Here is a 13,788-nt window from a genome sequence, read left to right as displayed (position 1 = left end):
CAAGATTTATGGTTTTATAAAGTATATAATACAAATATTAATTTTAAGTGAAAAGTAAACTACAATGGTTTCTCAACCAATGTTTAAAAATACATTGTTCCACTAATGTTTAACTTTAGAAATTGTAATTTCATTAATGCATTAAAAAATTATTTTAACACTTAAATACATACAAACTTCTAAAAATTTAATAATGCCATAATATTTCGTGATTTACATCTTTTTTTTTAACTATATAGGATTTTAACTGTATTTAGATGTTATGGTTAATGTAACTTATTGGTCATAAGTATAAAAACTGGTCAATGCGATAAATCAATGAATTACTTTAACTGGTTTAATTAATACTGAATAATTAATGATTACATGCTTTCCTCAGTATATAGGGCATATTAGCAAGAGACATGATTGATTGCATTGTACATTCACTGCATTCCAAGGCGTGTAGTCAAATTTTATCTTAAAAAATAAGCACTTAATTACCTTTAGAGAAGAATAAGAACATTTACAGAGTAGTTTTGGCTATCAAACCATATCTTCCAACATAAAATTTGCTAAATTGGGCACGAAGTATCCAGTTTTATATAAACATAGTTTATTACCAGGAAAAGTGTTGAATATTTTTCACAAATATTGAATTGAAGTTGTTTAAATAATTTTTCTGCAATTATCTTAAGAAAAATCTTACTTAAGCGTTTTATTCTTTAATCTTTTAAAGTATTTACATGCACATCTCAAATTACTTTATTATAATACAATTAGTTGTAACAAGAAAAGACATTACACACTATCAAAGTCACACTATTAATCTTATAATCCCTTGAAAGAAAAAAAGTAGGTTAAACATAAAGTGAGTATTAGGTTATATTAGAATTATTTACATATATAAACAAATCAAGGGTATAAAATTCTTCAATTTTATTAACTATGCAAACAAAGTCTTCTGTGTTGTTGTTGTTTTTAAATATAAATTATGCTATCTAATTCTTATTGTTCAATTTTCTCACAAATAACTTTTCACAACACATTAGACTTTTTAATAGAGAAATGTCTCTGCCTTATTGAACATATGCATTAGTTTTAATTTACTTAAGAAACTTCTTTTTTCTGTTAAAAGGCTCATGAAATCATCCAACTTTCTTTTCTTTATGGTATTGGAAACAATTTCTTTAGCTGTCTGTTCCTTTAAAAATAGGAACTATTCTGAATGAGCTGAATTTGTTGATAATCTAAATTCTTTACTTTTATTTTTGCAAAACTTTAATGATTCAGGGTTTTCACTTTTAAAAACCTGCAGTGATTAAATAACATCTTCCTGATACATTGCAAAAATAATTTAAACTTTTGGGCAGTAATTATTTGAAGTAAAATTATAATTTGGATAATAATCCATTATTATCCAACATTGGTTACTGAGTCATCAGTAGCACTTCTTACGGATATATTACATTTAAAGTAGTATCAATTAATTATTGAAGAATAGATAATTTCAAGAAATTTTAATGAATTAAAACAAATATTTTCGATCATTATTTAAAATTATTTAACATACTTTTATTTTTGACTAAATATATAAATGAAATATGAAGGGAAAAAAAATGTAAGATGATTTTGTTGATCAAACAACTTACTTGCTAGACATTTGCATTTTTTTTTTTCAGTAAATAGCAAGCATTTTTTAAAGGTATCATTGCTCAGTTTAACATCATAATAAACACCACATACATTTTTGTAATGAGAAAGGACTTCAGTGTTTTTGTATTCATGCTAAAATAAATATAAAATTTAGTATAATGCTAATGCCCTTTTTTTCCCCCCTAACGATGTTAAAAAAAATGTTTCACTACCAGCATTGTTTAGCAAGATTTCAGAAAGAAAGTATTTTCAGCGCTTTATTTAGTTTTCCATAGTTTTTCACAATATATCCTTAACTATGTAATTTCCACATAATTTCTGTAGAGACCACAGAACTTCTGTAGCTGTTGAAGAATATGTGATTACAATTTACTAATAATAAGCCAGAAGTACACTTAACAAATATTCTGTAAAGAAATAACCACATTCAGAAAAGAAACAACTAGCTAAAGTCACTTAAAAATAAAATCATCATTATTGGGAATATACAAAATTATTCCTGAAAAGAAAACAGTATTATCCATACCTAGAGAAGAAAAAGGAAATAAAAATAACATTTTTTTTTACATAGTATTAGTATTTTCCTAGATTAACAGAAAACTTTTTGCTCTGATCTTTGGACTAATTGGCATTCTATTAGAGATTGAAGCCAGACTCCGTAAAGAAAATACAATCAAATAAATTTGGTAGATATGAATGTAAGAAAAATTATTTTTAAAAAATTTCAGATAGCAAAATAAGAATTTTTAGGGGGTGAATACAAGGACTATTAAAAATAAGTAGCTTTCAAGGACTTTTAATGACAGCATGCACTCTGTTCCAGAGTGTTCCTCAGAGAACTTCATCTCAATATTCCATCACAAGATTCAGTGATCATAACAATTGGCGCCAGTAGACACAAAATTTGAATATAGAAAATGCATAGTTTATGTCAAAGCTGTAAAAGGCACTTTCACAGCTCACTCAGAACATAGCATTGATTTTCACTGTTACAACAATAAAACTCCTGCATGGAAAGATTCATTACACATATATCTTTTCTCCAACCAATAAAGAATGAGAGTTGAATATCCCATTATTTACTTTTAAATGAAAAAAATAAAAATAGTAAAGATTTGATGAATCCACTGAAATACTGTTAAGAGGGAAAAGCTTTTTTTCACCCATTAAATCATGCATATGGGATCAAAACTTCTAGTGTATTGATGTTGTTGGTTATGATCCCACAAGCATGCAAGGACTCATTGATTACTATTATTGAATCTTGACAAGAAATGCTAAATGAAAAGACCTAAAAGCAACACCATCCATGATATATGATAAATATTTCGAATCCAGTGTTGCTATGTATTTCTGAGTCATCTAGGTATCCCTTATCTATCCTAGAAGTTTGTAATCTAGATGCTGAGACACTCACTATATAACATTCATTTAAAGAAACTAATTACTTGCATCAAAATTTCCAAACAATGTGCCAATTCCGAATCAAAAGAAATCAAAACCTTATAAAAATATTAAATGACAATGGTGCATAATTTCTAAAAACTCTTTCTTGTTTGTAGGAGGTCAGACTTTGGTTATTTATCTGATTTATCCTGTTAATCTCTCTTACTTTTATTTTTATTCAAATTATGAAACCCCGCATTGAATCGGAATCTTTCGTTCTCTTCAAAAAAAGAAAAGGAGAGAAATGAGTATAAAAATTATCATAAGAAAGTTAGACATGCTTTTGTTTAGAGTGAATATATTTCATATTTTTAACACTTACAATTTATTTATTTTTTTCCTTAATGATTAGTTTAAGAATTATTATTACTAATAAGTCTATAGTTATCCATGCCACATTCATTACAAATCTTCACAAGATTTTTTTAAACTAATTTGTACTTATTTAAACAATTATTTGTACCAGAAAGAAAATTACCATGAATAAATACTTTTTAGAAATAAAAAAGAATTAAAAAAAGGAAAAACACAAAAAGTACTACAAAAAACTAAAAAAAATATTAGTTTTGATTAAGCAAGGGCTTAATCATATATGGCTTTATATTAGCTTTTATTAATTCATATAATTTATGAAGCAAAAAATTATGGACATTAAATTATATAAATGAGAAAATGTATAAGGAATGCATTATTTTCTTAATGTTGGTTTTTAATATAACTCTATGCTCAGAACACTAGTGGATTAAAGCATCACACAGCTTAGGAACATCAACTGAAAAGCTGTGAAATCTATCATCAGGTTGAGCTCTGCTTAACATCATTTTAAGATTGATAAAATGCAAGGTGCCCATTGTTTACCATAGTCGGATAATTTCTGGAAATTAAAACAAATGTGAGCCGATTTTCTCTAGAAAGTCCTCTAGAAATGCAATCAACCAGCTTATCCATGAGCTAAATACTAGGCTTCTTCATCAAGTGATACCTCAAAGATTGACCAAAAGAAACTTTCATTTTCCATGAGTGCTTAGTTCAAAGTCAGCAAATTATACTAGAATTATTGCTATATTTTATAACAAAAAAGAAAAGCATGGTGTAAAAATACTTCTTACCTTCTGGTAAAGCAGCTATTTCATCATGAGCACTCTGCATAAGTTTCACTTGTGATGTTAAATAGTTGCAGCGCACTTCTTCATGACGAATAGCTATAGAGAATCTGTGACACAGATCATGATAACAATCCACAATGGAATAGCTTGCATCAGCCTATAATAAAACCCAGAAATTTGACAAATCACTAAATTTGGAAAAAAAGAATACAAAGAGTATAAATCATACTTAAACATTATGATCAATCTATGCCAAAAACTCAATGCTTCAACACTTAGTTATATATATTTCCATCTCAAAGTAATCTAGCTCAAAAAGTCCCCTTTTTTTATGGTTAGTTCTAACCAATAGTTGAAAAATATGGGCAATCCATATGCACTATAAGCAAGCCACAAATTCATTATATGCCACAAATTCAGTAAAGAACTTGTTTAAATTTGTGTAAACATATCAAAATACATTTAATAATGTAAAATGTCAACTAAGAAAAATCCTTGATCAAGCTAAAGTCTGCAGATGAATCAAATGCTTTAATATGGATTTCTACAGATTAATATATATGATTGAAATCTGAGAAGCAGCAAATCAAGCCCCAAAATTCTTCGAGAGATTTGCTTTAAACTGATTGGCAAGTGCAAGGCAAACTGTGAAAAGCTACTTCTACTGGTGGAAATTGCTTTTGTTTTGCAGTTAACTTCAGTTCTCTGCTGAGATTGGAAAAAATATGTGGTTTTTTATTATATTTTTTCATTGTAATTTCAGCAGCTTATATTCCTTATTAATCATTTTCAAAATAAGAATGTATAATTCTTAATCATTTTTGGAATTCTAGTAAGAAAGGATTTTTTTTTAATACATGAATCCATTCATTTGCATCAAAATATCAAGACTTTAATCCTCTATATATTTAAGTGGAGTATAGGATATTTAAATAAATTATCTTAGATCGCTTAAATTTTTTAAAAATAATAAATTATCCCAAAATGGTGCATATAAATTGAAAATCATTTTTCATGCTATTTAAGGCAATATACTAAAAACTTATTAATAATTGAACAATAAAAAATTAAAAATTTGTTATTGAATTTTTAAATAACTAAACAGTCACATTTATTGATTATTCACAGTTCATTAGACAAGTTTCCACTTAGCATTTGGAAGATACCCACAAGTTAAATATTATGGCAATCATAAACATTTCAACTATTTACTTTTTTATCACCAAGTAAATTTGAAGTTGATTCTTATTATGCAGCATTTCTTTTGAGATCACTCTCCAAGTGCTACTAAGAAATAAAAAATTAAAAATAATTTAAAATTTATAAAATTCATAGATTCTTAATCAATTTGCTGAAAAAGAAAATACTTCTGATCCTATTTACCATGCACAGCACCCTTTTATCAGCACATATCAAAATGTGGGATACAAGACATCTCATTATTCATAGATAACTCTCAGTCAAAACAAAATCTCCTTTATTCATCTAAACTCTGAATGCAAAAAGTCAGAATCGAAAAATGAAAAAAGCAACATAATATAAAATCACTTGAGATAAAATGAACAAGTAAGGTAGAACAAATAATCTGCAAGAAATAACTGTAATAACCAAACTTAACAATAAAATTGTATTCAAAATGTTACATACTGTTTGCTTATTAAAAATCTTATGATTAATATTTCTAAAACAATTATTTTTAAATTACAATATTATTTATTGAAACTTTAAAATGTAAAATTTTAGTGCCGATATCAATTTTAGAATTTTTAGTTTCTATAGTTACACAAATTTCCACACTGTTTTTCTTCATCATAAATTAATCACAATATCTAACAGAAATGAATATCATTTTTGGTCAAACCATTTTCTATTGTTCTATTCTACTTTTAAAACATTACAATTTCAATTTATCACACAGCATCTATATATATAAGGTGCTAACATACAAGGCACAGAAATCACTCTTATACCTTACTATCAAATAGCAACAGTCAAATGTAAATAAACCACCTAAAAAATTTCAGACTGCTTCAATTAACACTTTTTACAGCTGCATTAAGCTGAATGTTACACTCTCCTCCTGCTGAATTTTGTCTGGCCACTTTGTGTGCTGTGATTGTTGTTAATTACCAATTACTACTTTTGGTTGCTGCTTGTACTAAGTGTGCTGCTTGTGTGCATCTCAATTGTGTATTCATGTCTACTTATTATAAATGCTGTCATTTTCTATTGAGGCCTCTTGATTGTTTCACACCATACACCCACTACAAATGAACTCAGTGACTTTACGAACTTAGTGGAGGAAGTCCCATAACAATATTATTAGATTAGATTATAAGATAAATATCTATAAGATACATTATGACCAGTTAAGAATGACAGTCTTTTCAATGAATAAGAATTAATTCAACTTTTTGAATAATTGAATTTTTTATTACAATTTTCACAGTTTTAAACTATCCATATTCCACAATATCATCATAAAATGAGTTAAAAGCACTTACTCGAAGAGCAAATACAACATGAAACATTGTAATAGTTGTTTTCTCCCTTGTTGAGATATGACGTAAATAAGTTGGATGACCGATAAAGCGAACATTTTCAATTTTCAGTTCAAATTTCTGCCCACAGAGCTCTGGCTTTACAGCAAATAAGGTTGACAATAATTTATCATCAAACCTAAAAAAAAAAAAAAAAATTAATTTCTTGTATTTTTAAAAAATTAATTTTTATAATTATTTAAAATAAATTTTGAAGGTGAAGCTTCAAACAAAATGATATTTACAACAGGATACTAGATTAATATGCATATTTTTAAATAAGAAGCTACATCAGGAAAAATAAATATACATTAAATGATGTTTTTCTACAAAACTGACAGAAAAAAAAAACCAATATTATTCTAAATAAACAGGCAACTGAGGGAAAAAATTTTACGCTGAACCTTGAAAGAACTTTTCATTGAACAGACACCTCAAGAAAAATACATTAACATAATCTGTAGATCTAGCACTTAGAAAGAATAAGTACTTGGATTTAAAAAAAAAAAAAAGTATTTTTAAGACCCTTATACAAGGACCATAAAAATATGCAGTTTAAAGAACTTTTAATGTACTATGCAATCTGTGGTACAATTTTTTTCCTAAGATTGAGATATTTCACCAACCATTAGGTCTTAGATGAATTAATCTAATCACAAACCTGAATAGCCAGCAGGTGAAACAATTCTAGGTTAGCAGCAATACTGTGTTCTTAAATCTAACTATGATACATTATGGTCACGAACTAATTTATTCTCACGAGGAAGTACAAACTTTTTTTGAACAGAAAAAAAAATATTACTTTCTTCCATTTATAAGTTATTTCTATGCTTTCTTCAAAATCTACCAATGAAGAAATAAAGAAATAAATATGACACACACACAAAAGTTATAAAAAGAATAATTAAATTACATGTTGAATGTTTCTTACAAGGAGCAAAAGGAGTATTTTTTAACAAACTTTAATGAATAATTAAAAGATTCTTATCAATGATTTTATACCAATTATATTTTTTATTATAGTAAAAAATGTATTCATTTATAAACATAAAAGGTGTTGCAACATTCAAAGTATTAAAAACATATAATTTAAATAAAATGCATTTCAAGACAAGAAAATAAAAAATCATAACCACAAGAATTATCAAAATAATAGCATGACCTCACAGAGTAAAATGAATGACTGAACTGATATGACAAATAACATTGAGGTCTGTGGTCAATACAAAATAGGCCCATTATGAGCAGATTCATATGCTCGTCATATAGAAGTACTATCTGTCATACATACTAATAACAGAAATGCTATCTCTCATCAATAATAAAAACAAAAGAGACCAACACCATTACTGTTTAAAAATGGGGAGAAAAAAGCATTGAATCACAATAGAAATTTAAGATCCTGCTTCAATTTGATTTTGCAATAATTCATATATTTCTTACACATGGGAAAAAGGATGTAACCTATCAGAGAGTATAAAATTATCTGTAAAATAAAAGACTTAAGACATCATTAATACTGATCATAAAAAGAGAAAATATGAAATATAATTTACCCAGACAAGCTACATTCATTTGACTCCAAGTTTTCCTCCCTAAAATAAGAAATATAGAATATTTATATAACAGTTTTCTTATATTTACATATTTTCAGAATGATTTTTATAAATAATTTTTAAAAGAGATGTTTTGGAATAAAAAATTTCTAGTCATAGCAAATTATTTGCGGTGAAATATAGTTCATATATAAATTCATTATGTCCTATGTAAACATGATGTGGGTTGAAGAATACGGTTTTCTCTTTCCAAAGAAAAATATTCCTATTCCATCGTGAAATGCATGGTAATGAAATTTCTATATATAGAATAAGCACAGTTATTAATCACAAAAATAAAAACTATCAATCATTACATATAAAGTGTAATAAAGCCTTAAAATGCATCTCTAGCAATGATAAATAAAATAATAAACCAAGATTTACAATCTAAAAAAACTAGAAAACATATATTTATCAGCTTTCTCAAACCACATGGCTCCAACCATGTTTTTTAAGCCATTTTTCATAAAAGTGGTTTAACACGAAATAAATGGAAATTCATTGTGATGATGGAACACTGGTTTGCTTAAATAGCTGCTGCAAAATTAGGTCTATTTATTACAGAAAATGAAGTGAAAAAAAATGTACAACTTCGTTTCATCAATGCAAAGCAAGTTTCAGCTAGTGATTTATGACTGACCCTGGGTTCCTTAATGGGAAAAAATAAGAAAAAAAAATAAGAATAATAGAAAGAAGTGAGAAAATCATTTCCAACTTTTATCAAGAAAAAGTTTTACATTGGATATTTACAGTAGAAATACTATTTATTTATCCCAACAGCCATTGAAGAATGAAAAAACATAAATAAAAGCTAAAAGACATGATTCAATAAGTATCGCTGCATTCCTTGAAAAATATGAAGATTCATACAGGCTTATCATATACAACTTTTTTAACATACTCCTGCAAAGTCTCTCAAGGTTTCACCTAAGGACTATTTTGTATTTGGTCTGTTGAAGAGAGTTCTTCTTAAACAGACCAAATACAAAATCACCTCAACTGATGGAGTTTGGGAACGGTAGAAGAGATATGGAAGTCAATATCCCATAAAATTTTACAAAAAAGCTTTTCACTCATGAATATCATTATGCAAAATTATAATCAAAAAAAAAAAAAAAGAATGAAAGAAAGAAAAAGAGAGATCATTAAACAGAATGTTTAAAAAACAAACTTTACATTTTAAATAGTAATTAAATGTCTCCAAAATCCTTCTAATCACTACTGAATACCTCAAATAGCTGCACAGTGCATTGAAGGCCTCAAAAACTATTACTGATGACAAAAGTTTCAGCCATATCTAAACAATAAAAGTTATTTGAAAATAAAAAATTCATTTCTTTAGTTTTGATTTTGAACTAACCAAAAGAAACTGCAATTACACGTGATAAATGACATGAATAAATGACAAATTCAAATTAAAAGTAATGAAATTTATCAAACCCCATTATATATGCATTCCTGAAATTGATTCGAGATATTTATTTCATTATGAAGTTTGAAAATTTGGAACAAATGACAATGAAAACTCAGTAAATTTTAATGATCAGAATTACTATTATATTGCCAAGTGCTTTCCTCTCCAATTTATATTTTAGATACGAGTAAGAATTAATCGAGTTTATAAACTAAGGAATTATAAACATTTCCATTCATAGTATAAAAAAATACTTCACATAACATAAGTGTGAAATTAGAATTATATTTTTACTGCTAATATACAAGGATTAAAAAGAAGTGAGTAAAGAGCTCTTATACAATGTTGAAACTTGTATATTAGAAATCATGTACGACAGCACATTATAAAAATTTCCACAACAGCAAATTTATGTTTAATCTTCAGCACATGCACCTATTCATAAAATATTAAAAATGGATGGAATCATTTTGAACCTACCCTTCTTCTAAATGCAAAAAGTCCTTAATTTGTGAATATTTTTTTAAGGAAAACAGATATAAAAGTAAACACTTAAATTAAATTTGTCATCATTTTCATTAAAAAGCTCAAAAAATATTTGAGCCTCTGTTGTTTTTTGTTGTCATAATATTAAATAAATAAGAAATACTAGTATATACAAAAGATAATCCGGTCCCAAATCCCTATGAAAAATTGAAATACACAGTTTTTCTTATACATGTCAATGTAATTTCTTATTTCTAAGTCACCTTACAGAAAGAGGCAGTAACTACAGTAAATTTTTATAAAACTGCTAGAATTTTATGACAAAATATAAGTGGTTGAATCAAAAGGGTCCCAAGCATGTACTTGCATTATCCTGCAACAGAATTAATTTCATTTCCCCAAGCCAGTATTTACAAACATCAAAATAATTTTTTTACCTAATTGATTTAATGCACAATTAAAAAAATTTTGATCAGAAAACTTAAGACATTAAATATGCTTTAAGTTTACTTATAACAAAAACAAGACTTACTGAAATATGTACAGATCATCTTTGTTGTCATTTATTAAAGCATAAGGACACTTTTTGCTTCCTATACAAAAATTAAAGTAAATTTGATAATTGTACATTTTTTCATCAAATATTTAAACAAAATTTTCAATTTTCAAATAAACTTATGAAAGAATAAAAGGCAAAGTCTCAGCAACTACATACATCCAATATCATAAAATATCAGACATAACAACAAAATACCAAGCTATAAATAAAGTCAAAGACTCTACAAACTAAAGCAGCTTTGATCAAGGATTTTACTATTGCATCAGCATATAAATATTACTACTGTCATACCTGTAAAAAAGATGCATTTTGAAATAGCAGATGTTAAGATTAGAAGAAGATTGAAAAAAAAAAGGTAAAATAAAGCTGAATCACATAAAAATTAAATACTCAGTCATTTAAATCAATTGTCAGTGTAATAATGAGAGATCAAATATCTTTTAAAAAAGGAAGAGCTCTTATAATGAGTAATAATAATGGATTCCCTCTTTTGAGAGCCCACTCTAAACATTCTATCTCCTTATAACACTGTATGGAACTTTATTAATACCACTAAACATAATATAAGAATTACTGCAGTAATACTGTAACCACTGAATAAGGAATAATTACATAAATACTAACCTTATTTAAAAATAACTACTCACTTTTGTTATCTGTGTCTTTTGTTATCTCACTGCAAAATGGATATCTGAAAAGTAAGCGATCTCCTTTACTACCAGATGTCACCAGAAATAACCCGACAGGATTTGTTTCATCCATCTCCGATACTTTAAAAATAATGAAAAATATTCGCCATTATGTCAACAAAATGTGATAAAACTATGGTTTCAACTAGAATAGGCCATACAAATAATTTTATCACGTTTTCCTCAGAAGATATTATTTAGTTATGCAATGTTTGTCTTTAAAACATGTATAAATATTCCAGAACTAATTTCACACGAACATTCAAGTAGTTTGATTTTCAACAAACTTCCGATACGATGGCTGTTATAAAATAGTTGCCGAGTCCTTATCACCAAGTTGTAAACAAAGCTAGCGGCTAAATACTAGCGTCTCAATCGCAACGTAATCCCTATGGGATGGGCGAATCCATCATGAACCGTACTTTTCACAGGTAGGTACGTTTGCCCGAGAGGGGCAGCAGGGATAAACGTTGGCTTTTAAATGTTGAGTTGTAGTTCAACGCTTATCCCGGTTCAGTTGAATCGTTTTTCGTTGATCACGAGGGAATACGTTGTCATTACTTTAGCATGTGAATGTGGATATAGTTTTCCTCTCTATTAATGTCTATTTTTAAATCACTATTTCTTATCTTTGAAAATGTTTACAAATTTGTTCTTGTGCTGCATTTCATAAACGGATCATATATAATTTTTAGAGATGTATAAAATTACATTGTGAATGAAGAGGTAATGTGATATTGATATTTAAGTTTCATAGTATGTAATATGGAAATAAAGCAAATCATTAACCATTTCATTTTCATACTTGTTGATTTTTTTTTTTTTTGTCATTATATTACTCTTGTGCTTTGTAGTTTTAAGTAAATGCATGTTAAATTCTTGTAAAGGTAATAAACTAACAGGAATGAAATAACTTATTGAATTTAAATAACACGTTTTGTGAGTAGAAGACATATAACCAAAACTTAATGATCTAGGTCATCTTTATTTTTAAAAAAATAAATAAAACAACTTTTGCATAAATTTAGAAAAATAATTTTATAAAGTGCTTACTGTAAAAACAACTTTATCACAAAGTTTATTTCCTACTCGGGGTTCATAGTGTAATAATAGACATAGCATGTTGAGTAGGTATATATTGTAATATTTATTGTATATCAAATCAAGCCTTTATTCAAGAAACAGTTTTCTTAAAAGGATTGATTTATTTTACTATATTATAAATTTCTAAAATTTTTATTATCATAAGTTATTTTCCTCTTCTCAATAAATAAAACAAATTGGGTTTTATTACTTAACAGATAAATCTCATTAAATGAGCTATAAAAATATGAACCTTTTTAATGCATGAAATAAAACTATTTTCAATTCATGTTTTATTGATAATTTAAGATGTTTTGTAACAAATTAGTCCTACATAAATGATACAATTGTAAATATGTATATTTAAAATATTTTCATTTGATGAAGTTATTTTATTAGTTCAATTAGTATTATTTCAAAAATAACATTTTAATAATGTCTGTTAGCAATTTAAAATTGCAAAGAATTGTATTTTATAGTGATTTTTTTTAAACATAGGACTATTTAAATTCAATTTTCTTATGATAAGTATAAGATTATATTCAATTACATAAAAGTATTAAAATGTAACTCCCTGCAAATGTTTCGGAGGATATAAGTCTTTTTTTTTAATACTGGTTTTCTTTAAATTAGGGTTTGTTTTTCTAGTTATTAAGAAATCATGTTATATAGAGTTTCATGTTCATACTTGCAGCTTCCTCAGTATATTTCAAAATATAAATATTCTTGAAAGATTAATGGTCTTTTAAAAGATGTTCAGAATATTCACAATATTGCAGCCTGTTGCTGACATTCTGAATATAGGAAAGGAATAAATCTCTATTTTTAAAAAATGAAACTACTAAATTTTCCGGTTAATAACTGAAAAAGAAGTGATATTGAATTAATATATTTTACAAATATAGAAAGCCTGAATGTTCAGCATGTCACATGTTCTATTTCTAGTAGCACCAATATGTTTCCATGTGAAAACTTTTTTAAAAAGGGTTAGTGGAATTTCGCTTCATCCTATTTAGTTATAGATGCCTCGAAATGGGGAAAGTTATTTTAAGGTCACCCTGTAGTTTAATTACACAAAATTTTTGAAATATGGCAAAATGAAGTTTTAAAAATTCATTTAAAAAAAGTAAAAATTTGAGCAAAATAATTATAGTTAGGAAAGAATTAATTTTACCTGCTAAATCATGCAGCAGTTATTTTTTCACGTTTTGGAGTATGGAATATAATATCCT

General features: G+C 26.8%; 1 protein-coding gene across 2 annotated transcripts in view; it reads right to left on the bottom strand.

Annotated features, from left to right (window-relative positions):
* Positions 1-12,217, bottom strand: part of LOC129988580 (GATOR complex protein NPRL3-like) — a 36,072-nt gene extending 23,855 nt beyond the window's left edge. The window contains exons 1-5 of one of the 2 annotated variants that reach the window (XM_056096832.1): positions 11,432-12,217; positions 10,758-10,818; positions 8,284-8,322; positions 6,692-6,866; positions 4,191-4,344 (exon numbers count right to left, since the gene is read on the bottom strand). In XM_056096832.1, the coding sequence (XP_055952807.1) occupies positions 4,191-4,344; positions 6,692-6,866; positions 8,284-8,322; positions 10,758-10,818; positions 11,432-11,546 (544 nt within the window). In that variant the 5' untranslated portion in view covers positions 11,547-12,217. The remainder of the gene's footprint in view (positions 1-4,190; positions 4,345-6,691; positions 6,867-8,283; positions 8,323-10,757; positions 10,819-11,431) is intronic. The other variant, XM_056096831.1, reaches the window with a different exon arrangement.
* Positions 12,218-13,788: the final 1,571 nt, after the last annotated feature.

The sequence above is a fragment of the Argiope bruennichi genome, chromosome 10, assembly GCF_947563725.1.
Source record: "Argiope bruennichi chromosome 10, qqArgBrue1.1, whole genome shotgun sequence".
Classification (NCBI taxonomy): Eukaryota; Metazoa; Arthropoda; class Arachnida; order Araneae; family Araneidae; genus Argiope; species Argiope bruennichi.
Note: the sequence above shows the minus strand (reverse complement) of the source record. Positions and strands in the feature narration are given on the sequence as shown.